Source organism: Oryx dammah, unplaced genomic scaffold, assembly GCF_014754425.2.
Source record: "Oryx dammah isolate SB20612 unplaced genomic scaffold, SCBI_Odam_1.1 HiC_scaffold_15, whole genome shotgun sequence".
In the NCBI taxonomy this organism is placed as follows: domain Eukaryota; kingdom Metazoa; phylum Chordata; class Mammalia; order Artiodactyla; family Bovidae; genus Oryx; species Oryx dammah.
The window spans coordinates 45,832,246-45,858,857 of record NW_024070199.1 but is presented as its reverse complement, the minus strand read 5'-3'; the positions used below and the strand labels follow the sequence as shown (position 1 = coordinate 45,858,857).

The 26,612-nt window shown below is 51.4% G+C and overlaps 1 protein-coding gene across 4 annotated transcripts in view; it reads right to left on the bottom strand.

Moving 5' to 3' along the window:
* PPFIA1 (PTPRF interacting protein alpha 1) overlaps nt 1-25,862 on the bottom strand; it is a 77,823-nt gene extending 51,961 nt beyond the window's left edge. For 3 of the 4 annotated variants that reach the window (XM_040255276.1, XM_040255278.1, XM_040255279.1), the window contains exon 1: nt 25,259-25,522. In XM_040255276.1, the coding sequence (XP_040111210.1) occupies nt 25,259-25,522 (264 nt within the window). Of the gene's footprint in view, nt 1-25,258 lie in introns of all 4 variants that reach the window. The other variant, XM_040255280.1, reaches the window with a different exon arrangement.
* Between the last annotated feature and the right edge of the window lie 750 nt (nt 25,863-26,612).

Sequence of the window (26,612 nt, the reverse complement as noted above, 5' to 3'; positions counted from 1 at the left end):
CCACAAGCTCACGGCACGGCCACAGACAAATAAATAAATAAATAAGTAAAGCAAAAGAATGAAATTAACAGTCCAACTCACACTCACACACCAAAGGCCAATCCTCACTTCTTTTTTTCCTTTAAACAACATTAAACTGCAAGGCACAAGCAGAGCAGGGACCGCCCCCGTGGCCGTCACTCGCCCAGACCCTCCTCCCGCCTGTGTCTCAGTCCCGCCACGCCCCTGCCCTCCTGGGGCCACTGCATGGGGGCCCCGGCCTCGGCCTCACTGGCCAGGCTCTGCGCTCGCCCACCGCCCTCCGGGGAGCAGCTGACCCCATCTTCCCACTCTCTTCCCCCTTGCCCTGGCCACTTGTTCTCCACTCAGAACTGCTGTGTTCCTGGGGCTCCGTCCAAGGGCCCCTGTTCCCCCTACACACGTGGTGCCCATCTGACCTGTGTCAGGCTTCACCCCCAGGATGCGCACCGTCCACTGGTCCCCTGCGCATCTCCACGCGGCTGTCTTAAGGGTCCTCCTCAACTCCCTCCTGGCCCCTCGGAGCAACCACATGGCCTCCCCGCCCCGTCCCCAAGTGGGCCAGCTGCCGGGACTGCTGAGGCTGCTGACTAGACCTCCACCCGAAGCTCCCAGACAGCGTGCTGCTGCCTCCTCGGCCTGGGCCACTGTGCCCTGCCCCCCAAGAAACCCTGACCCACCAGAAGTCACTGCCCGTCACCCCTCCCCTCCAACCTCTGGCAGCCACTAGGCTGCTTTCTGTCTCCAGGACCCCCCTGTTCTGGGCATCTCGCACAGACCAACGCGTGCACGTGTCCTTCGGGATCTGGCTTCCTCCCTCAGTGTAACGTTCTCAGGGTTCACGCACGGGACCGTGTGGGCCGCCGCTTCACTCATTTTCACGGCTGGATGACGACTCATCGCACGGATGTGGCGCACTCTGTTTACCCACTCAACTGCTAGTGGGCATCTGGGTTGCTCGTGCTTCCTAACCAACCAACCATGAGGTTGGTTCAAAAGTAATTGTGGTTTGGGATCGTGAACGTGAAATCATTACAACTAGGCTCAAACACACCTTTATTAAATAGGAACCATTACAATCAACATTTTTGCCAATGAGAAATAAGTTTGTTTACTCCTGTAGGGTAAAAATCCATGCCTTGGGATTCAACGAACTCTTGGAAAGCATTTTCTGCCTGCTGCTGGTTGTGGAGGCGTTTTGCCTGCAAAATGTCGTTGAAACGCCTGAAGAAGTGGCAGCTGGTCGGCAACAGGCCAGGTGAATATGGTGGATGAAGCAACACTCTGCAGCCCTATCTGCTCAGCTTCTTCAGTGCTGGTTCTGCGACGTGCAGCCGGGCGCTGCGGTGGAGAAGAACGGGGCCCGTTCTGTGACGAATGCCAGCTGCAGGGGTTGCGGTTTTAGGTGCATCCCATTGATTCGCTGAGCACATTGCTCAGAGGTAATGGGTTCACCAGGATTCAGAAAGCTGCAGGGGATCGGATGGGCAGCAGACCACCAATCAGTGACCACGATCTTTTTTTGGTACAAGTTTGGCTTTAGGAAGTGCTTTTGAGCTTCTTATCAGTCCAACCACTAAGCTGGTCTTTGCCGGTTGTATAAAATCCACTTTTCATCGTACGTCACAATCCAATCGGGAAATGGTTGTTGTTGTGAAGGATAAGAGAAGATAACACTTCAAAATTATTATTTAAAAAAAATTTTTGGTCAGCTCATGAGGCACCCACTTATCAAGCCTTTCCACCTTTCCAATTTACTTCAAGTGCCAAACAACCGTAGAATGGTCGGCATCGACTTCAATAAACAACTTCTCATGTAGTTACAAGAGGATTAGAGTCGACGATGCTCTCAACTGGTCGCTGTCAAACTCTGATGGCCGGCCACTCGGCTCATCTTCAAGGCTCTCGTCTCGTTCACAGACTTCTTCAGAAGGGGACTTAGGATGGAGCGCGCACACACACACACACACACACACACACACACACACACACGCTTGGAGCAGTGATAAAGGCACACGTGAGAAAAGCCTCCCTTCCAGCGCCCTGTCCGCTCCCACACGACAGGTAACTAAAGCTAGCGTTTCTTGCAGATGTATGTATACATGGATGCCAACAAATACATCCATTTCCCCTTCCTTTTCTACAGTTAAGGACGTAACCTAAGGATGCTTCCCCATCAGTCCATAAAGTTCTTTTCCTCTCTCACAGCTGCCATGACTGCATAGACCAATGAATTCAAAATCGGTGACTTGTCCTTTGTGCACTGGCTGATGGACACTTATGGTTTTGCCTCCGATCTTCTGCTGTTACAAATACACATGACAACAAATGGCCTCGCACATATACCATTCTGCATGTGTGCCAAGTTTATCTGCAGGATAATCTGAGAAGTTCTGAGTCAAAGGACATTTATTACTTTAATGGACACTGCTAAATGATTCCTCATGGGCCAGCAATGTGTGAAAACATCTGATGCTTTGAAGTCCCGTCATCCTGGGTGTTACTCAACCTTGGTGTTAACGTTTCTTTTCGGATCCATCCTGCGCCTTTCTCACCTATCACACACAAGTCCGCAAAACCTTCTTCTGTGTCAGACACTGGCTGCACGCCCGCCCCTGGGCGTGAGTGCTCCCGCACTCCCCTGACCCTCTCCAGGCAGGGGATTAGCTGGCGTGTCTCTAACAAAGAAGGCTCAGCTTGTTTGTGAGGTTATTAGACGTCCTCATTTTCTCACTTGACAATGTGTAACATGAGTGCCACTTTATCCTCATTTCAGCTACTGTTATTTTTCTTTGATCAAACACCAGTGAAGTTGGTCTGTTTTTACTTATCCTAATATATCTGGACATTCCTATACTGTCCTACAAAATGGCTTCTGACCATCTTCTCTTAAACTGAAATGCTCACTGGCAGGAGTACACACATCTGACTTATATAGTCTTCCAGTGCAGTTATGCCCAAACACTTAGATAAAATATTTTACTGTAAACAAATGCTAACAATTCAGTTTATGTTACAATTAGGCTATGTACTGATTTCTTAAACTCATGTGTTTAGGTAGATTCTTAAACAGATGTAATTTTATGAGAAGACAGATTATAATTTAAATATAATGGGAGTGAGGATGTATGTTTATATGTAGATGAGCCGCTTTGCTGTTCAGCAGAAACTAGCAAAACATTGTAAAGCAATCATGTGCCAGTAGAAAAATAATGAGTGAAAAAAGCATTATAAAAAGGAGCTGCTGGATTGCCCTCAGGCACACACAGAAGACCTGCTGGCTCAGAGGGTCCCATTCGTTGACTCGCAATGTTTCTAATGCCATAAATTACGCGCATGACATAAATACCAGCTCTGCACTTTTGTCATCTCTCTGGCCATTCTGTAACTTGCAGGGTTTTGATGTCTTGACGAACAAAAGTCAAGATCAGAAGCAACTATCATCGCGTCCCCTGAGGAAGGACTGCTCTGCACACGCTCAGCCGGCGTGGCCCCTTACCGTCCTGGGCAGGTGAGGACGGCCTCACTGCTTTTTAAACGTGAAACTTCATTTGCAAAAGAAAAAAGGCATTAATTTTGCTCGAATGTCACCACCATTTCTCCATTTAGAATCTTTGCCTTTTCTAATTTCCCCACGGCAATAAAGGACAGATTAAAATATTATGCTATTATAAAACAGTAAAAATAACCATAAACCTTTGGTTATTTGGTTGGATATCCAAATTACTTAATTATATATTACATATATAGTATACATGCCCAAATAAATATAAGGCAATTTCAAGGACAAAACAACTCGCCTAGCTTTCCATTAAGACAACTGCCAACCGGCTGGCCACTTTAACAAACACTTTTAGGAAGGCAGATTGAACAGTCAACTCTGACTCAGGCTCGGTCCCACATATTTAAGAAAATAGATAAAATGACTTATTCTAGTTGCATGTGAAGTTTTTGTGTCTCAGTTCAGTTCAGTTGCTCGGTCGTGTCTGACTCTTTGCGACCCCATGAACTGCAGCACGCCAGGCCTCCCTGTCTATCACCAACTCCCGGAGTCCACCCAAACCCATGTCCATTGAGTCGGTGATGCCATCCAACCATCTCATCCTCTGTCATCCCCTTCTTCTCCTGCCCCCAATCCCTCCCAGCATCAGGGTCTTTTCCAATGAGTCAGCTCTTCACATCAGGCAGCCAAAATGGTGGAGTTTCAGCTTCAGCATCAGTCCTTCCAATGGACACCCAGAACTGGTCTCCTTTCTGTGTCCAGCGTGCTTATATTCTAGCTGCGGTCACACCACACGGACTGAAAACACCTCTGAGAGATTCCGTTTGTTCTCTACTCTCTGCTGTGACCACAGCAGCTCTCCTCTTGGGAGCCATTTGGGAAGCACGGGACGCTGACCACCACGTGGGCTCCCCCATGCATCTCACGTTAAGGCAACAACGGGGGGCACTGCGCGGGGCTCCAGCCACGGGACGCCAGGCGCTCACTGCTCCCTCACCCCACGGCCACGCTCCAGAGCCACTGGTGGTCCTGCCACAGCCGCCTGGCAATGGCGCACCACGAAACACGGGCAGATAAACGTGCGGAAGGGCTGGGAAGGACAGCGTCCGAGCACCCTGAACTTGGAGAGGAAGCCGACGCCACCTCGAGGGAAGGACCGGGCTTGGAGGAGGCAGCCCCGCCTGGTGGTAAGGCGCCATCAAGCCACCCTCCCCGGCACCACTCCCGGACTGCCCGGGAGGTCACAGCTTAGCAAGTCTCCATAAAGCTTTGTCGTGTGCTCCAGGTTTTTCTGATTTAGTCACAAATTTGGAATATTTCAGGCTTGTCATTAGCTGCCATAGAGCCTCAATTTTGCACCCGACCCTGGCAAAAAAAGCCACAATCGTTTTACATGGGTTGAAGCAAGAGAAGGCGGCAACAGAGGATGGGATGGCCTCACCGACTCAATGGCCAGGAGTTTCAGCAAACTCCAGCAGACAGGAAGGACAGGGAAGCCTGGCGAGCTGCAGCCCATGGGGTCGCAGCGTCGGACACAGCTCAGTGACTGGACAGCAAGCAAGCACTCCGGGAAATGACTTGATGACGTTACTAAATGAGAACATCCGAGACACGTAGGAGCCCTCGGCCCCTGCCTTCCAGGGCCCTCACGGGTACCGGCAAACAACTGCACCGAGAGGCTTATAAGACAGGACCTGCTCTGTTGCCCTGTGAGACTGCAATGTCGGCAGCAAGAGAAATTCCTACCACGTTCCCAGCAGGCGCTACTGGAGAGCAGCTCTCTGACACGCGACAGGGCCGTGAACACCGCACCTGAGTGTGCTCTAGAGCAGCAACGGGACTCTGGCCAGCACGGAGCGGACACGAAGACCACGACCGACCGCTCAAGCCTCAGCGCGCAGGGGATGAGGACGGCTGAGCGGGCCACTGCCCGGACACACCGGACGGAAGGCAGCGATCTCCAGTGCATCGAAGGCCACGGGATAAAACCATAACCAAAAGGGCTTTATTAGGGAGTTCCTCCTGGGGCTCTAGTACACTCGGTCAGTAAAATACAAGTTTAAGAAGGAGCAGCTTAAGAGGATGCACGGCTACATTAATAGCATTTCCTGAAATTCTGCTGACGTGTCAAAGAAACACAAACGCTCCAGTGTTTAAGGCCATATAGCCAAGGCTGAAAGTAATAAGTACAACTGAACTTGAAAAAGGCTTTTGATTCTCTGTCATGCAGTTTTCTGAACAAGAATGACACTGGCTACTGGAAAACGACGGAGCTGATTGGTGGAAATGATACAGATAAAGGCTTTATTGTCCACACGGAGTCTCGCTGCCCGCGGGGCCGCCTCTCGGCCTGTCGCGACCCTGTCTGCTCATCGGGAGTCTCCCCGAGAGGCTGGCAGACGACTGGCTCTGCCCCGGCCACCCCTTTCCTGGGAGCCACACCCGCCAGGCCTTGGTCAGCGGGTGTCCCCCCACCCCACGCTGTGTCACAGCTGCACACTCTCCTGCAGCCTGAACCGGGGCCTCGGGCCGGGCTGGACCACTCACCTCCTGCTCTAGGCTCTCCCAGGCCGCCTGCAACACTTCTCTGCAGGGACCCTCGTCTACCCTGAGGAAGACGATTCCCCGCACTGTTGAAAACTCAGCCCGGCGAAGAGCCGGGTGCCACGCAGGTGTCCAGGCGGCAGCTCTACATGGAGTCAGGAACACAGCACCTCCCACAGCAAGGATCGCCACTTTGTAACCTTCCTCGTCTCCTGTGGGTCTGTGTATCCCTGTCCTGCAAACCTGTCTGACAGGAGTCCCCTGTTACAAGTTTTACCCTTTAATTTAACAAGAGAATGGCTGAGAATGAATCAAAGGCCCAGGGACACAACCCTGACTGCAGTTACAATTATGTAACGACATAACCACAGGTGGACAGCTTTCTCCCTGGCTCTCCTAAGCCTAGCAGATTGAAACGCAGCCTGAGGAATGAGGCGCCCTGTCCAAATAACTTACCGAACAACGACAGCAGTTTCTGAGGCACTATACTAAGTACACACAAGGTTAAATATTAATGGCAATAACTTTATTTTCAATTAATGCTTTATGGTTTTCCAAGCATTTTCATATATTTTATCACATTTTATTCTCAGCCACCCAGTAAGGCACTCATAGTGACCTCCTTTTAAAGTCAGAACACATAGGCCCAAGCAGGTTAGTGAAGTGCAAAGGTCACTGGGTTAATAAGTGGCTTGGAACTGAGAACTGAATACAGACGTTACGTTATCTGCAGGAGAAGATAACCCGCTAAGCACCAGAACCAAGCCCACATGCAGACCGAGATGCTCCAACCTGTGCTGGGGGGTGCGGTGGGGGGGCCACGGTAAGGGGTCTGCAGACGACAAACGTGTGGTGAGTGCTGCCAACTCCATGCAGTTATCACAGTGGATGCTCCATTCTACTTCTCACTAAAGCTGCCTGTAACACTGGGAAACAGAGGATCTCTATTTTATAGGTGACAAAACAGTCCTAGAAATGAAACACCTTGGCTGAGATCGGTATGTTATTAAGCTGGGGACGTGAAATGGAAGTAGTGGGTGGAAAGAAGGAAAGACTCGGTGGAAAAGAAAAGAATCACTCAACAGCTAGTGAAGAGGAACAGACTGTCACAGCCAGCCAGGAACGTCACCACCATCCCTGCAAGGAAAGCGGAAGGGCAGCCACACACCCCAGGAGATGATGTCGCGATTTCTCCTGCTTCCTCATGCATGGCTTTGATATACATCCCATCCTACCGCTTCATCTGCTTTTTTCTTAAAGTTGAAGGCATTTTAAAAACTGGAGAAAAGATAAAAAGAATAAAAAGTAAAGCCAGCCCCAGGCAGCAGACTCCATCGTCTCCTCGAGACGGGGCAGCCCCTGAGGCCCAGCAGAAATCAGAGGTGTGAGGAGAGCACCCAGGGCTGGCCTCGGCCATGAGACAAAGGTGGGGTTTTGCACGAGGGAGCAGGAAAGGCATCTGGGAGAAGGGGCGTGTGCGGGCCACGTGTGTGGGCAGGGGAGCAGGCTGAGCAGACTGGCCTGGCCAGAAGGACAGGCGTTTATGGAGGGAAGCGCTGAGCGAGCGGAGGGAAGCTGAGATGCGGGCCGGGAGCGCCAACAAGGAGCTGAGCCTTGGCCTCTGGTGCCAGGAAGGGGCACTGCATGCCCACAGCTGAGGCTTGGGCTCACCCGGGAGCTGGGCGGGCTGGCAAGGAAGGGCAGGAGGCGCCCTGTGAGGCTCAGCACCCAGGGCCCACGCCAGGAAGCCAGAAAACAGAAGAAAAGAGCAGCAGTGTTAGCAAAGAGAAACCGAGACTGTGCCGTGCGGTCCTGGAGGGGAGAGAGGGCAGAACGCAGAGGTGGGCGGCGCGGGAGGCAGGGTAGCCGGGCGGCGTGGGAGGAGGACAGCGGGGAGGTGGGCAGCAGGGAGACCGGGTGGCCGGGCGGCGGCCGGCACAGCTCTGCACACAGGCTGCGTCCACAGACTGGCCAAGCCCAGGGCCTCAGTGCACGAGATGCGTCCCAAACGCAGGGCTGGAGACACAGCCGCGGCAGCCCCATTCGACGGGGCATGCCAGCCGCAGAGCTGGACCACCTGCCCCTGACGACAGACAGGGGGCAGGAGGCCAGGATGCTCGTGTGTTCGCCAGACACGAGAGGAACATGTCTGTCCTAATGAAAATAATTATCCCACTGCCTGGGGGCAGCAACAGCTTCCTTTCCCTCAATTCTTTCCACAGAGGCTTCCCTAACATGAAGAAAGGGAACCTAACACCTGCCACTGGGCACGGGAAATACACAGAGATGGGAACACGAGCTCCCTCTAAATCACTGACGGTATTTAAAGGGATCATGAATGCAGACTGCCTGTGCCAGCATGTTTTTCCCTCACAACTTCCAGTGAGATAACCTTAAGATGAAGTTAACTGAAGCAACACCGGCAGGGTTTCAAAGCACAGGAAAACACGCATTCCAAGTCGACACCAAGGAATTCCACTTCTTTCTTGAGGGAAATGAAACCGTTTGAGCAGCAAGATGAGGTATCACCAGCCTGAAGTCGCTTACTGAACAGGTACACCAGAAAATGTCTCACTTCCTGGCCGTGCCTGGCCCTTTCAATAGGCACTAACAGTGAAAACACCTTGGTGAAACAAATAGGCAAGTACTGGGCATCTGAGGGTTTGTACAAAGCATGCAAACCCTATCAGCAGGAATGCGCTTTCACGCAACCTCTTAATTCATTGTTAAACTTTTTGGGGACCAAGAATTTCTACGGTTTGCACAAGAAAACAACCTTGGAATGTACATTCTTTCCAACTTAAACCCTTTGTTCTAACCACCCACCACTTTTCCCCCGCATGGGCCTTTCTACTGCTCAGGTAATCAGCAGGCACCCTGCTACACACACCACAAAGGCAGCAGCTCGAGATTGCGAAATTGTCTCCTGGAAATAGAGCAAAGGCCATCAGAAGAGGAAACAGAAACGAGAGGGCGTGATGGAGACAGAAGGGCTGGCAGGAGGAGGAAAATCCCAAGCCCTGATTCCAATCTCTACTCGCTGTACTCTCCTCTCTCTGGCAGGAGGTCAGGGCAGAGAGGAGCTGGACACAGCCACGGTCCCTGAGACCTCCCGCCAGGAGGAGGCCTCGCCATCTGCCGCCGAAGCAACGGTTTCCTTCCACTGTCAAAGCTCACGGTCAGGTAGCTACTGCCTGCCGTCTGTTTTGGCCACCCAGCCTCGGAGCCCCCATCCTCCGGCTGGGAGGGGCTCTGCCCTTGACGAACAGCATGTGACCCACAGGAGGAGCTGGAAGCCTCAGCCGCCTGCTGTCCCAGCCTCTCCCGCACCTGGGGTCAGTGCAGAACAGCCTCAGACTCACCCATCACGGGCCTGGAGCCCAGACTCCGGCCAGGAAGCCGCAAGCAACATCCAGAGGCGGGCAGCCATCTGCAGCCGCGGGCAGCGATGCGGGCAGTGCGGATGCGGTCTCCAGATAAGCAGCCTCCCCAGAGCCTCGCAGCAGCACGGGGCCTGCGGCCTCCAGGCCCGGCCCTCCCCGCTTCCCCAGAACACTGGGAGGGCCGCAGGGTCCACACAACGACATACTTCCTGGGTGGATCACGCAGGCAGTCTGTCATTGAGCCCCCGGACAGAGCAGGCTCATTTCACTTACCACGGAGTTCACCCACGTTTCTCAGCAAGAAGTGTGAGGGCGAGTTAAACACGCCGCTGCCTCCCCGACGTTGCCCCTCGAGGACACGCTGGGGCAGGGGCAGCCGCTGCACACACCGCACATCCTTCCCCGGCTTGCACTCTCTGCTCGCTTCCCTCTCTTCCCTGCCGGTCACAGCTGACCCCCGTCGTGGCCACACTTCCTGGCACTCCTCTGCAGCAGCCTGCTGGAGGCCAGGCGGCACTGCCCGCCCCGGGCGCCCAGCTCTGGGGAGGCTCTGCGGAGGCTCAGGGCAGCCACGCAGCCCGCAGGGAGGGCCCAGCCCTGCCCCAGCCCTGCCCCAGCCCTGCCCCAGCCCTGCCCCAGCCCTGCGTGAGGCACGACCTCCGAGCCACACGGACGCAACAGCGGCGCCTTCCACACAGGCAAAAACAAACGCGGTTCAGACAATCCTCACAGGCTCCCTCGCATCACTGGATTCCTGGCCCTTCTCACAAAACCTCCATCGACACCCACAGCAGGAACCACACCCCATGCAAGCACGCAGGGATGCTCCCCACGGGCGGCTGAAGGGCCTGGCCCCAGGAGAGGGACTTCCGTGCCCAGCATCCCCCCGCTCCTTCGGCCCAGCCCGGCCGCGGCCAGCCGTCGACCCTGCCCTCCGCCACAGCAAAGGGCGGTGCAAGAACCGGAGAACACAGACAGTCACGGAGCAAGAGGGGCGCAGAAAGCGGCCAGGCCCAGGGCTTTCCCCCGCACCTCCCGCCCCGACCCCGAGGTCCCTTGAAGACCCTCCAGAGACAGGCTTCTGTCCAGAAAACTGCACTCGGGGCGAGTTCCACCTTACTCTACAGAGAAGCGCCCAGAGGTTCCAGGAGGTGAGCTGGGGATGGAAGCAGAGCGGAAGGCATGGGAGGGCTCTGCCGCGGCCGCAGTCACGTCACAGAGGACGGAGCCGCTCGCCCCGAGGCGCACGCTGCTCCAGAGCCACAGCACCCGCCTTGCTTACCGCTGCAGCGGCCGGGCTCGCAGGGAATGGCAGGAACCTCACCAGGTGCCGAGAGCCGGCTGAGCAACACACGAGTTCCGGGGCTGCGGGCAGGAGCTGCCCGAAAGCGTGTCTCTGCAAAGTGATGAGGGACAGCGGAGAGACTCTCTAAAGAGAAACAGAAACGTCTAAACCCTAAACGTCCGATGCATCCAGGGAAAGAGCCGCAGGAAGAGTCGGACAGAATTAGACGAGACGTCTAAGAAGAGCTGACCTCAGAGATTCAGGGCAGAGGAACCAACTGCCAGTGTCAGGAAATCGCCACGTCTGTGCCACGGGGCCCTGCCAGGCGCTGTGCTGAGCACCCGGGCAGAGCAGCAGGGCGGTGGGCTCTGCGGGGACCACTGGAGGGCCCCGATTCTGGGTGGTGCCCGGCCGCCCACAGGCAGGGTGTGCGTGGAGGGGCTGGGGCTGAGCCTGCAGGGACACAGAGACCCTCCACGGAAGAAGCAAACCCTGGCCCTCCCCAGACCAGCCCCACAGGCCCTGGGGGCACCCTGCCCACCCCCACCTCCTCCTGTGGGAGGAACCCTGCAGTCAGGATGCCTGGGGGCCAGCACTGACCAAAAACATGGCCGGCCAGCTCCCGGCACCTCGGTCCCCTCATCTATAGTGGGGCACATTATAGCGCCCTGCTTCCTATTAGTGTCACTGTTAGCAGAGCGGTACTGAAATGAACAGTACCGAACGGTGCTGTTTGAAGCACACTCTGTAGTATCATTATGAAGCTTTGCTGAGATAATTCACAGAGAGGCTTAGAGGCTGTTGCATATCACTTATAGGTGGAATTAAGTAAAGAAAGAAAGAAAAAAGACACGGGAATCCCCTGGTGGGCCACTGGGTCAGACTCCACGCTTCCACTGCAGAGGGCACGAGCTCCATCTGTGGTCCAGGAAACTAAGACCCCATGCCCTGCTTAGCACAGCCAAAAACAAAAAAAAGATACTAATGAACTTGAATACAAAACAGAAATAGACCCACAGGCAAAGAAAACAGTCTCGTGGATCCCAAGGGGAGGACGGGGCAGGGACAGATGAGGAGTCTGTGAAACACGCTAGCACGTGTGAAACAGATAGCGAGCAGGGGCCTCCTGCAGAGCTCAGGGAGCGCAGCCAGCATTCGTTAGTACCTGATGTGGGAAGAGAATCTGAAAAAGAATACGGACATATGTGTGTACAGCCCGATCATTCTGCTGATGATTACACCTGAAATTAACAGATTATAAGTCAACTGTACTTCAACTCTTAAAGGGTCAGAGGCAATAACCGTTGGCTATTTTTCACCTAATCTCCCTCAACATGCATCCACACAGCCCTGAGACAATGCCTAACCCACGGTAGACATTCAGCTCAGTTCAGTTCAGTTGCTCAGTCGTGTCCGACTCTTTGCGACCCCATGAATCGCAGCACGCCAGGCCTCCCTGTCCATCACCATCTCCCAGAGTTCACTCAGACTCACGTCCATCAAGTCGGTGGTGCCATCCAGCCATCTCATCCTCGGTTGTCCCCTTCTCCTCCTACCCCCAATCCCTCCCAGCATCAGTCTTTTCCAATGAGTCAACTCTTCGCATGAGGTGGCCAAAGCACTGGAGCTTCAGCAGACATTGAGAACCGCTAAATGAAAAGGAGCAGCCACTGCCCCTCACTGATGAGAATGCCGAAGGCTCACCTCCGCGAGGGGACTGACGAAGCTGACCAGGAAAGTCCCACTGACCTGGCCTGAGCAGGCTGCTTTCCTCCGAAGTGCACCCGCCCTGACTCTGACCTGGGTCGGGGGGGTGGGGGTGGTGTGCACACGCGCATGTCGATCTACCTGAACACAGGCCCAGGCCCGAGTGTGACAGACCTGGTGCCCCCATCGTCGGCTCGAGGACAGAGGCGTGCTGTTTCTGGGTGAAATGCCTGCAGACTGCGCGGGCAGGGACGACGGGCCAGCTGGCCGACAGGGGAGGAAAAGGAGCTAAGCCACCAAACAGCAAAATAAAACTCTACACGAACCTTCTTCAACCCTCTGGCCCAACTGGATTTCACATGCAGTCATAAATGAAGTCCTATTTTACGTTGTGATGTACATGAAAACAAATACCACATCAGACTATTCAAATGAATACTCAGACTACTGGAAACACATCCCCAGCCACATGGGTTTCCACTTTAGGGAACAGAGGACCTGACCTTACCTGGCATTCCTGTCTCCCGAGAATCACTTTACAAGTGGGGAGGAGAGCGGGGGGCCGGGCTTCTAACAGCACCTTCTGGTTTTAAGAGAGACTGACGGCTCTGAATATCGATCGGTCTCGAGCAGAACTCAAACTTCTATAAAGACGACTGGGCAGCTTCAGCATGCCACTGCCTGAGGTCGATGTTCCTGCCACTGTTGGTAAAGGCTTCAGATTACACAGGCAGGGCGGATAATTGGCCCACGTGCAAAGCAGAAAACCTTGGAAATTCAAGGGAGGCTGCAAGTTCCCAAGTTCATTTTCAGAGCAAAATGAAACCTCCCCAAAGAATAAGAATGAGACCCGGCTAGCCAAGAATAAGAACTCCCTGGGTGGACCTTCCTTGCCAAGGAACCATGATCCAACCTGCCAACCTCAGCCAAGAGCTCACTTTCGGCCACAGGGAAAACCTACAAAGTGGAAACATTTTGTCCGCATCTAATTAGCAACAGCAGGCACCGAAACTTCACTGTCTCCCTTCGAGAGTAAGGGGGGCACCGCTGCTCACTGCTCCACACAGGCAGGACCCAGGACCGCGTACTTGGCAAGGATGCCAGCACCTCGCCTGCAAAGGGCCAGGTGGGACAGGAGACGCTGGGTGTCTGAAGGTGCCTTTTCCTACAACTCTGAATTTTGAGCCAAGTAAACACTTTATGTATTTGAGAAACATTAACTCCAAAAGAAAAAAATGCAAAGCCTAAAATTAAGAATAAACAGAAACAAATGAACCTAATTGTATATCAAATTTTATTTGTGTCATTCATGTTACTTCACATTGCTTTAAAATCTGTTATTCTATCTGTACATTCTTCAGATACGTTTATTCTAAGGCTCAAATCAACTGCAAAGAAATTCTAAAGCTTCATACAGTAGGGTCATTATCATAGTACGGTAATAAAACGTTGAAAATATTTCAGGTATATCATAGGACAAAGAAAATAATGCTAATATCATTAGACATCAAAACTCAGTGTAAAATAAGAATAAATATAAAATAAGTGGAAAGGCTCCATTTTAATTTGTTAAGGAAATAACAATGTGAAATCCAGGGTTCTTAGAAAATGAGCATTCTGTCTGGCTCTGTTCCCCAGAAGGACCTGAGAGATGCTCACCCCTGTGACAATGAGTTCCCCTGGGCCCCAGCTGCTGATTCCCAAATCCCTCCCCACGGAAAGGAACCGGGGCTTCTCAGAGGGATGAGCCTAGACCTGAGGCAGGAAACACACAGTGAGGGCCTGGGACAGGTTTTGTGCCAGAAAACAAGACGTTCAGAGACTAATGGGGCCTTGGCCCAAGGCCGCAGGAGCCAATCCAAGGGGCTCAAGGTGCCCATCTCTGGAAAGAAGACAACAGCGGATGAACACGCCAGATGAACACCAATGCCAGCGTCCACAGGGGCCGAGAGAGAAGGAACGGCGAGGGGCGCTCCCTAAGAGGCGAACCAGTGGATAAACAGAGGACTGAGCACCGAGAAATCTCCACTCCGCAACTTCCAGTGAAATAAGAGAGGTGGCAGGAACGCCAAGTGGCCACAGGGCCCTAGGAGGTCCCCGAGGAGCAACAGCAGTGCAGAGTCAGAGGGGCCTGAAATCACTGCCGCAGCCCAGCAAGCCCACCTTCCACCACGACAGCGGGGCCGCCTGAAACCACTCCATCCCAAAGCGAGGCTGGAAGCGGGAGCAGGGAGGTAGGCTGGGAGGCCAGCAGGAGCCACTGACCCCGTGGAGCTTGAGCTACACGTCATTTCTACTTTAAGAACCGTTTCCTTAGTGGAAATAAAACTGCTGTTGGAATATGAGCATTTTGGAGGAGTTTTAGAGGAGTTTTATACACAGGGTAGAGCTGGTTCTTTGAAAGAGTTAGTTGCCAGGTTTCTTAGCAGGAGCTAAGAGTTAGCAAGCAGGGGACAGGGTCAGAAGAATGGCCTCCTCTGAGAGAACTAACATATTCACAAAGGCAAAACATGTCATGTGAGGGATGACCTCTAACCCAGCGTGGCTGGTGGGGGGGGACGGGGGTGGGGACAGAGGGCCCGCCGGGCTCGAACCCTCTTTGGGTCAACCAGATCTCACCAGCGGACCCTGGAGGCGGCTCCAAGAGTCAAGAATCACAGGCCCGCAGCCCACCTACAGGAGGCGGGCCGTGTGCACCAGGCCAGGACCTGGGAGAGCGCAAGTCTCCCAGACCCAGACCAGGCTCAGGCCAGCGTCCAGGGTGCAGAGAGGGGAGGGGCCGCCAAAAGGCTGCAGGGGAGTGTGGGGTGCAGGGGAGTGTGGGTGGCGGGGAGTGTGGGGCACGGGGGAGTGTGGGGGGCGGGGAGCGTGGGCTGCGGGATAAGGAGGGCCGTGCCCACAGCCCAGGGCCACTGTCACACAGGACCCTACAAGGGTACTGGGTCGCAGTCGAACCCAACAGTATAAACGGCTTCAGAAGCCACCACCACCAGGAATAAGCGTGTCTTCTAAGTGGGCTTCTGCCCTCTCCACCCCCCAAACACGACTCCAGTGAGGCCACTGAAAGGGCACCTCTGAACCTGAGCGCCCAGAACGCACCTGGGCGAGGAGGACTCACCGAGCGAGCTGCCCCTCACTCTGACCCTGAGCTCGGTCCTTCCTGACTGGCTTAGTCACTTCACCCACCTCGCTCCAGGCACTGAAAATGAACCCACAGTGGGGACAGGGGTTCATTCAACCGGCTGCAACTCGCCCTCTTCACTTTGACCCTGCCGGACTTTGGGCTGCTGGACGACTCTGCCCCGTGGGGGCCGCACGGCGGAGGTTCAGGGGCGGCCCTGCCTCGAGCCGCGCCAGCCAGCGCCCCCCAGACCTCGCCAGGTGCTGCCCCTCTGTGCGCCCCCGAGGCGCCCACCCCCTCTCCTGGTCCCCTCCTATCTTGGCGGCTCTCCACTCAGTGGGCACAGTCTGCCCTACTCCCGGCCCAGCTCGGCCTCTGCAGTCACTGGAGGACTCAGTCCCCAGGGTGCTGGGGTGCTGGATCCGCCAGTCCCAGCGATCACAGACTCTGGGAGAGACAGAGCACAGCCTGGGCTCCCACCCGCAGTGCACCCTGAGCACGCTCTCTCTTTTTGGCTTTATCTACTGGAGTTCTCTGAGACGTCTTTTTAAAACCTCAACTGTTGCTTTCAAAAAGACTGTAAAATCACTGCGCTCAACTTTAAGAATACAATCTCCATTTTCAACCTTCAAGTGAAACTGGAGGGAAGACTAAAAGCAGTCATTTTTTTCAAACTGAGAAAGAAAGCCCGCGTGTGACCACGTCACAGAGTCCCGGAACCCCTCCCTCCTCAGCCTCCTTCTCCACCGCCAGCAGCATCATCGCAAGGCCGCCCTGGGCCTGCAGGGGCGGAGGAAGAGAGGGGACCAGCCCCTCTGTTCCCAGGCGGCGTGGCCGCAGGCTCCACCTTCTTCCCAAGTTCCAGCGACACTGAAACAGCCCGGGCGAGCTGGGGACTCTGAGTAGAAGCACCACCCTGGATGGCAGGCAAGGACCCCCGGCTCTTGTTTTCTCCTGTATCAAATACGGATGATGAATACAATCACTGTGACGGTTCCATGTGGCTTCCCCTGGTGGCTCAGATGGGAAAGACTCCCCTGCAATGCAGGATCCCTGGGTTGGGAGGACCTCCTGGAGAAGGAAATGGCAACCCTTTCCAATAGGTTCTCCAATCTTGTCTGGAGAATTCCATGAACAGAGGAGCCTGGCAGGCTACAGTCCAAGGGGTTGCAAAGAGTCAGGCATGACTGAGCAGCTATCACTCACACTCACTCACATGTGGCTTCAGACGAGAGAAGACACCCAGGACGTCCCCACTTCCAGTCACAGACACAAGCAGCTTTAGGTCAGCCTACCAAAAGCTAGAAAAGCTAAATACAGTTTAAAAGAGGTCCTCAGGCAGCCACAACCTAAGATTCCAAACAAGGGAAGCAGTGAGACTGAAAGGGCCGCGCCTTCCCTCGGGGCATCTGAGCAAAGCCACTCTGGAGCAGAGGCAGGGGACAAGTCCAGCAGAGGGTCTGGCTAACACAGCTAGGGCGGCTCCTTGGGCTGAGAAGACAAAAGTTCAAGCACAGGCCTGACAATTCGGGCTGGACGTGAAGAGACCAAGCTCCCCAAGAAAAAGAGAGGCACGGAGCACGTGCCCAACACTGCCCAAACCGGCTGAGCGCTGAGCATCAGTCACCTTGTGGTGCTCAGGAGATGGGGGCTTCAGGACCTGGCGAGAAGGGGGGTCCCTGGGAGGCACTCCAGCCTCCAGAAAGAGACGCTGGAGGGCTCATCCCAGGGGCTTGGGGGGCTGGGAGGAGGTGGGTGCAGGCTGCTGAGGCTGAGCTTTCAAGGACCCCCCAGCCTCAAGTCACTCAGGCCCTGAGTGAACAGAGAGCTCTGTCCCCCCGGAGGTCTGTGTCGGAGCAAACTGGAGAACACAGCATCACTCAGAACCTCTATGGTTTTCCAAACATAATGTCCAACGTGCAACCAAAAAGCAAAAAAGGGTGTAACAACAAACAGGACCAAGAGAAAAAGAACTGAACCAGATCCAGAAGTGTCAGAGGTGTATCGGCGTATCAGAGCTGTGCTAGAGGCGTCAGATGCAAATGTCACCTGTTCAAAAATATACCTGACAAAAGGAAACATTTCTGAGAATTAAAACCAACTCCAGAACTTTACAATAACAGTGACTGAATTTAAGAACTCAGTCTCTGGGCTTAACATCAAACTGGACATAGCTGAAGAGAGGATCAGTGAACTGAAGGATGGATCAGTTTAAAAAAAAAAAGAGGGAAAAAAGTACAGAATGTATCGAAGAGGCCCTTTGTTAAACTACGTTGTTAAAAACTATAAATGGAAATGGGGCCCCTCGCGGTGGAGAGAAAGGGGAATAAGACAGAAAGGGGAATAAGAAGTGCCTACAGGGACTGAAACTAAAGAGCCTCTTAATGAAAGTGAAAGAGGAGAGTGAAAAAGCTGGCATAAAACTCAACATTCATAAAATGAAGATGATGGCATCCGGTCCCATCACTTCATGGCAAATAAATGGGGAAACAATGGAAACAATGATAGACTATTTTCTTGGGCTCCAAAATTACTACAGATGGTGAAATTAAAAGATGTTCGCTCCTTGGAAGGAAAGCTATGACAAACCTAGACAGCACATTAAAAAGCAGAGACAGGTCCATTTAGTCAAAGCTATGGGTTTTTCCAGTAGCCATGTATGGATGTGAAAGTTGGACTATAAAGAAAGCTGAGTACTGAAGAATTGATGCTTTTGAACTGTGGTGTTGGAGAAGACTCTTGCGAGTCCCCTGGATTGCAAGGAGATCCGACTAGTCCATCCTAAAGGAAATCAGTCCTGAATATTCATTGGAAGGACTGATGCTGAAGCTCCAATACTTTGGCCACCTGATGTGAAGAGCTGACTCACTGGAAAAGACCCTGATACTGGGGAAGATTGAAGGCAGGAGGAGAAGGGCAGGAGGAGAGGATGAGATGTCTGGATGGCATCACCAACTCGATGGACATGAGCTTGAGCAAGCTCCGGGAGATGGTGAAGGACAGGGAAGCCTGGCGTGCTGCAATCCATGGGGTCTCAACGGGTCAGACACCGAGCGACTGAACTGACTGATGGGGACAGTGGCAAAAGCTGGTTCCAGAATCAGACCATTGACTCAAAAATGAAAACCACACATTGGTTTCAGCAGCTCGGCGGGTGCCTAAGGCAAGAAGAAAATGTCAAAGCACTCAGAGGAAAAAAGGTGTGGCTTTTAATGGCACAACAACACTGAGAGCTGACTTTTCAAGAACAAGGAAGTTAGAAGATAATGGACTGGCATCTGTAAAATGCTGCAAAACAAACAGCCACCAACCTGGAATTCTATACCCAACAAAAACACTCTTCGAAAGTGAAAGCAAAATAAAGACTTTTAGGGCAAATGGAAACGAGACAACTCATCACCCACAGACGTGAACCAAAAAAATACGAAGGCAGTTCTTTGGGAAAAAGAAAAGTAGTCTCTGACGGAAATATAAAAAGCAAGTGAAGACCAACAATGAGGTTAACTGTGAGGGTAAATATCAACTCTACAAAACGACGATAACGTCAAAAACGCATCTAAAATTTTACAGGATAACAGCGACAAGGAGGAAACAGTCGTGTCAGGGAGGAAGTTAGACTTGAATGTGGCACGCACGCTGTGTGTGCAAATGCACACCCACAAGCTGACAGAGGAGCGCAGCTAGGAGAGCGCTGCATGCTCCTGAAAGAAGGCAAGAGGGCAGGGCAGAGAGGAGGCGGGACAGACAGAGCACGGACAAGGCGTCTGCAGCCGGAAATACCACAGCCACAAACAGGGCAGTACTCTCCCTAAAAGACCAGCAGCGCCAAGCTGATTAAAGGGAAGACTAGACTCGATGCACGCGTTATGCAAAGGCACCCAGGCAGACGCGGGCAGAAACCCATGCGGCAGCCTCACCGTCAAACCGCGCCTGATGGAGGAAGCACTGCTAGCGAGCAAAGAGCACCGCGCGCTGGCTCCAGCCCAGCCTGGGAAGAAGATGGGGAGCCGAAACGTGGATGTGACCAATAACATCGCCTCACAACGGCAATACGCAAGACTGGCAGAAGTAGAAAAGGGGAGGCAGTCAAGCTCACAAGCGCAGTGGGAGACGTTAAAGACACATCTCTGGAACAGGCCCCCGGAGTGCAGTCACCTGAAACGCGGCTGGCTCCACAGTGAGGTGTGCTGCAAGCCTGAAACACACGCTGGATTCTGAAGACTTAGTGTGAAAAAAAGAATGTAAAGTATCTCATTAGGTTTTATCATGCTGATTACACACTGGAATGGTAATATTTTGGGTGTGTTAAATAAAATTTATTACAGTTAATTTCACCTATTTCTGCTTAATTCAACGTGGCTACCAGAATCTGAATTACATGATTAACAAACCTGATTAATTAATACAACACGGGCCACTGCATTCCCACTGATACACGTTATTTTCAAGTGCCCAAGGAACACATAACAAAATGAATAGATATTGGGCCATTAGGAAAGCTCGACTTATTTCCAAGGACTGAAATGACACAGGGAACATTACTGGAATAACACTTACGGGCTGCAATGCGCGGACAGTTTATGTTCCCTCAAGCTTCACCCCACACGCGGTGGTGACAGGAGGAGGCAGGGACTCTGGGAGGGGGTCAGGGCAGGAGGGGATGGGCTGCCGGGCTGAGGGCAGGGAGAAGCGGGCAGTCTAGGGACCAGGAAGCAGATGTGGCGCCTGCTGGCACCTTGATCTTGGGACTCCCCTGCCTCCAGGACTACAAGAAACAACTTTCTGTTGTTCACAAGCTAGTCCACAGTATTTAAAACAGTAGCCCAAAAGATGATGACAGGGCTCTTCATGGTCACTAGAAAAACTTCCCCTAACACTGGGAAGTTAAATGACACACTTCTTTAAGAACTTCATGAATAATAATTTTAAAAAACACAATGAAAATTAGAAAATACTTTTACATAAAAGATAATGAAAATTTGGCTTATTCAAATTTGCGGGATGCAGCGAACTGTGTTTAGAGAGTAACTTAAAGCCTTAAACACAAATACTGGAAAAGAAGGAAGGCTAAAAATCAATTACGCCTCTATCCCCAGAAACCAGATAAAAAGAATAGCAAACGAAGCACAAGGCAGATGAAAGAAAAAGGAGCAGAAAATGCGGAAACAGAAAACAAATATGAAGTTTCTAAAAACAGAGCCGAAAAGTTGGCTCTTCGAAAGGACTGATGAAACTAGACAGACTGATTAAGAAAAAGAGACAAAGCACAAATCACCAGCACCAGGGATTTTTAAAAGGGGAGCCAACACATCTTGCAGATAAGAAAGATATTATGAACCACAGTCCACTTACTAACTGGAGAGTCTGTTCGCCTCAGTAAATTCCTAGCAGAGGGGAAATGCTTTACCTAAACAGACCCAAGAAGACACCCAAAGTCAGAAAATTTTATTTGCATGAAAAAAATTAAATCTGAAATTAAAAGCCTGACAATGAAACCAACTGGTTTTCCAACCAATTCTTCCAAAAATCTAGGAAAGAAAACAGCAATCTCACAGGAACTCTGGGGGTAAACAAGGAACACTCTCCACCTTGTTTTATAAGACTAGCATAACCTTGATACTAAAATCAACAAGGAAGAGAAGTACAAGAAAGTAAAATTACAGACTCTGAGTATAGATGAAATAATTTTAAATAAAACACTAACAAATAAAGTCCAACAACAAGGAAAATATACCAAGATCAGGTTGGGATTGTTTTAGAATCACAAAATTTTTTAAAAGTTAAATCACCACATAAAAGAAAAATCACCTGACTGTTTCAAAATCGGCAGAAAAATAAACTTAAGAAAATGTAATAATTTTAGTTCATGACTAAAAAAAACTCTTATCAAACCAACAGGAGAATTTACATATTTTGATAAAAATATCTATCAAAAAGCTAATACCATATGTGATGGTGAAATACTGAAAGCCTTTCCTCTGATAACAGGAAAGAGACAAGGATACTTAGTCTACTTCTGTTCACCACTGTACTGGAGATCCTAGTCAGTACAATAAGGCAAGAAAAAGAGAAGGGTTATCACAGCTGGAAAGGGGAAAAACAAAGCACTTATTTGCAGACATAATTGTGTACACATAAAAAACTACAAGAATTATTTGGAATAAATGGATTCAGCAAATGAATACAGAAAAATCAATTCTCTCTCTACATATTAGTAATTTATAATGGCATGGAAAATATATCTAATTAAACATGTGCAAGACATACAGAAACTATAAACTTTTAAGATAAAGAAGATCTAAAAAAATGGAGAGCTATATATATTGTGTTCATGGATTATAAGAACAACATTAAAAAGATGTCATTTCTCCCCACACTGGTCAACAAACTAAATTCAACCTTAATTAAAATCCCAGCATTTTCTGGGGAAGGACAGCCAAGTGGATTCTAAAACTTACCTGAAAATGCAAAGCGTCAAGATCAGCCAAGGTAACACTGATTAAGGACTCAGCTGTAGGGTATAAGTTACCAGATATGAATACTAACTAAATAACAGTAATTGAGGCAGTGTGGCATTTGTGCAAAAAAGACAACAAGATGAATGAAGCAGAGGGGAGTCCAGAGACAGACCCACACGTTTACAGTCACTTGACTTACAACAGAGATGACACTGGGGAAAGGACAGTTAAAAAAAAAAAATTTACAACTGGATACCCACACCTTAGAAGACAAAAGAAGGAATCAAGGCCCCTATCTCACACCACAAACAAAAACCAACTTCAGATGGACTACAGATCCAACTGTAAAAGATAAAGAATAAAGCTTTTACAAGGTAGTATCTTCATACAGCTTCATGTTACTATCTTGCTAATGGCCACAAGCGCATTAAAGGTTACTGAAAAGACTGGTCACCTGGGATACATTAAAGTAAGACATTATATTTTCTAAAGGACACCACTAAGAGAGAATAAAGGCAAACACACTCAAGAAAGTAAAAAAAAAAAAAAAACCTGCCATACATACATGTACTCAGAGTATATAAAAAGAACTCCTAAATTCAACAAGAAACAAAACAGACAATCCAACTGAAAACTGGGCAAAAGACAATTATTTCATCAAAAAAGGTACGCACGTGGCGCCAAATGCCCACGGAGAAGCAGTGGCTCTGCCTGCTTGGGGGTGGGCAGTGCGGGGATGGACAGGGAGTAGCAAGGTCCCACCCCACGGAGCTGCAACTGTTCAACACCCCCAGACAGCTACAGCCAGAACTGAAGACGGCGAGGGGCAGAGCCACCGGAGGCTCACCCCGGGCGGGGGCGCGGGGGGCGGGCGGGACAACCGTCATCGTCACCGCCTTGGGTGGAACACACTCCACCCCTGGCGGTGCTACGCCTTTGAACACACCCAACAGAAATGTACACACATCTGCACCAAACAGCAGGCGAGAGCATGCAGGGCAGCGTCTGTGACGCCGGGAAACAACTCGGACGCCACGAACAGCACAGAGTGCATTACGGTGCATTCGTGTGTGCGCTCAGTCGTGTCCAACTCTCCGCGACCCCGTGGACTACACAGCCCACCAGGCTCCTCTGTCCATGGGATTTTCCAGGCAAGAATACTGGAGCGGGTTGCCATTTCCTACTCCAGGAAGTTTTCCCAACCTAGGGGTCAAACCCGAGACTCCTGGATTGGCACGTGGGTTCTCTACTACCGAGCCGTCTCTGGGTTACACAGCAGATGGGAACAAGCAAACCTGCATGGACAGAGCTCGCAAAGATGATGCCGAATGAAAGAATCAAGAAATAAAATGTACATATTACGTTCACATACATAAAGTCAAGATCGTCACATTAATCAATGATAAAGACTACGGTTAGCTCTGGGAGAGATGCTGGGAGCGGGCAGGAGGGGCTCCTGGGAAGCCTGAGAATGTTCTTTTCTTGGTCTGGGCAGTAATTACAAGAGTGTGTCACTGGGTGAAAAATTCACTGCAATGTACACTTATGATGTGTGACTTTTTCTGACCTATGTTCTGTTACAGCAAAGTTTTTTTAAGTACATTGTTACTTCCTACATAATCTGGCAGGAGTTAATTCACACGCCTACCTGGTCACACAATTAGCCACCAAACAGACTACAGATGCCAAGAAAGGGAAGGATCCAAGTAAGGCTTACTTGTTGGTTCCCATGTTTCTAAAACGTTGGACTCAGGCGCTCAGTAGGTGAGCGGTGACATCATCGCATTCTTCACTCAACAAGGCATTTCCAGGCTACACCACGGAGCAGCTGAGCAACTGTCCCCCTGCTGGTGTGACAACCTCCACTGCGCGAGACTGGACTCGACAAAACTCGCAGCCCTTCCCTGTTTCGTCCCTGTGTTTATCCCTCAAAAAACTACACGTCCACGGCTGCATCTCAAATTACAAGACAAATACAATTATGAAAAAAACAAAAGAAAAACGCCCAACTACTGAAAAGATTTACAAACACTACAACGAAAGCCCAGTAAAGCACAACCTGGGCAATCCTTCGAGGCCTGTGGTGGTGGTGGCGGCTGTTCAGTCTAAGTCGTGTCCAGCTCTTTGTGACCCCGTGGGCTGCAGCACACCAGTCCTTCACGATCTCCTAGAGACAGTGTTACTGGTGATAACACTGGACCCAAACAAATCTGGTAATTTACAAGACTCAAATGGGAAAAACACTTCCATGATTCTCATGTCTGACAGAGAAGGAACGTCATAGCACTGCCATCAAATTCCTGTTGCTAAAGAGGAAGTCCAAATGTTTGGCTTATCAATCTTTCAGGAGACTTGACGAAAGCCAAGAAATGCATTAAGGCTAGTAATTATTCATTTACTAATTTACCACCGCAGACCCATCACGAGAGAATGCACACACGCTTATTCAGGTCTATCTGATGGCACCATAAAGGCGCCTATCATGAGTAAGGCAAACGGCACCTCCGCAGCCATAAACACCCGAGGAATCTTAGCGGCTCCCGCTACACTGCACCACCCACCTCACAATCTTCAGCTGACACCTCCCTGCACCTATCGTCAGATCCTCACTCGGCGCCGCAAGAAAAGGCCTAGAGACACGGCTCCAAACACAATACCCTTAGATGAAAAGCCTTGTTGTGACTGTGAACTTTATAATCTTCAGCTGCTAAAGAGAAAGTGCTGAAGGAACCCATCTTCTATCCTCTGAAACAAACTTGACTTACAAAGCACCTGGCTGCTGAGAAAGGCAGACTGTGAATATATTCTTCCTGGGAGATCCATTCCATTTGTCCAGAACACTGCATTAGGAAACTGGAAATCCGTGATGCAACCCACAGAGTCACACGATTAGGAGGGGAAAGGCTTACGGCAACAAAGCAGAAGGCACTGCAGAGACTGGTCACTTGGTGGCCCTTTTTTCCAAAACTCTGCAGCGCTTCTCCAAATATAGGCGGCTCCTTCTGCTGACCCCCCAAAGAGATGAACAGGACCGATAAGGTGTCTTCACAGGACTCGACGGTACACCAGTTTGCTCTAGCTAAGACGTTTAATCCCCCAGGAACTCTATCTGTATGTGACTTACAAATAACAGAACCACCGCTGCGCAAGTGATGATGGCAAAATACACATCTAAAATAGCAGCATCCCCTCCCAAAAAAAGCATTTAGACAAAAACCTGCAGGGGAAAGTCATCCATACCTGTGGAAGCGCAGTATTGAGCTGCCTCTGCAAGGAATCTCTTTCGTGACCAACCTCATGCAGTTTCCCCTGGGTTAATGCCAGCGTTTCTTGGGTCTCTCTCAGCGTGTCGAGAAGACGGTCCCTCTCTTCCAGCATGGACACCATCAACTGTTCAAAATGTGAATCCGCATCTGGCTGCGAAGGGGAGCTGGACCCTTGGCTCCCACTTCCTCCCGGGGGGCCTTCTGCTTCACTGATGGTCGGCATCACCTCGCACATCATCTTGAAAACAAGAGACCCAGACCACCGTCATGGGGCGCTTCTAAATAAAGGCTTCTACAAAGCTGCAACTTCCTAGCTATCTGGAGCTGATAAATGAAAGGCCTTACTATTTCCAGATCTGAGTGTTAGGCTCTGTAGAGAGAAGTACGCTGGGAAAATACACACAGGCCTATCCGAAGTGCAAGGCACACCCAAGATGAAGACATGAAAACTGACGATCGTCAGTGAAGGGGTAAAGACCAAAAAGACTACCCCTCACATAGAGGACAAACCCTGGGGCATTCTGTTTGCAAACCCGTACTTTCTGATTGTTGAGAAACAAGTGTGCTTCTGTAACCCTTCTTTTTTTCCTCCTTTCTTATTTCCCGGTGGGGGGTGGGGTGGGGCGGGGAGCGGCGAGAGAGACAGAAAGTCAAAACACGTGCCACCCAATCATGCTTCAGGAAAAAGCACAGAAGGAGCATACAGTCAGTAACACTGACAAGTACAAAACCCATCAGGCATCTTACAGGAATGTGTACAGTCAGCTCCGGGGAAGGACTGACTAGCTCCCCGGATTCTTGGGCTGGATTTGGTGAGCGCTAAACGGGAACTAAGCTCGTTAAGGACTGCGAGAGGTGCATTCGCAAAGACTCCGATGGTTGGTCAGTCAACCTCACTTATGTAAGGTCACAGCCTCCCCCCCCACCCCACTCCCTCCCCCCAAAAATATTCCACAATGGAAATATAGCGGATCGAGATGGATGAATAGGAAGGGAGGAAAAGTGAAGGGTGAGACTACGAGAGGCTCCTGTGTCTCAAATGTAATGGCGGGGCGAGGGGCGGTGCTCCGGGGTCGGAGGACCCCCGGGACCGAGGTGCCCAGCCGCGCACCGCGCACCGGACGAGAACGACGCCTCTACCCGGCTCGCACCCGCGCCCCGGTGCGGCAGCAGCGGGGACCCCAGGGCGCAGGGTCCGGTCTCCACGGAGCCCGGCCTGGCCCCAAGTCCTCGTCCCTGCGCCCAGCTCTGGGTCACCTGGCGCTGGGGTCAGGGAGGTGTGGGGGGGGGGCGGCGCACGGCCCCGCGAGCCCGTCCGCCGGGGGTCC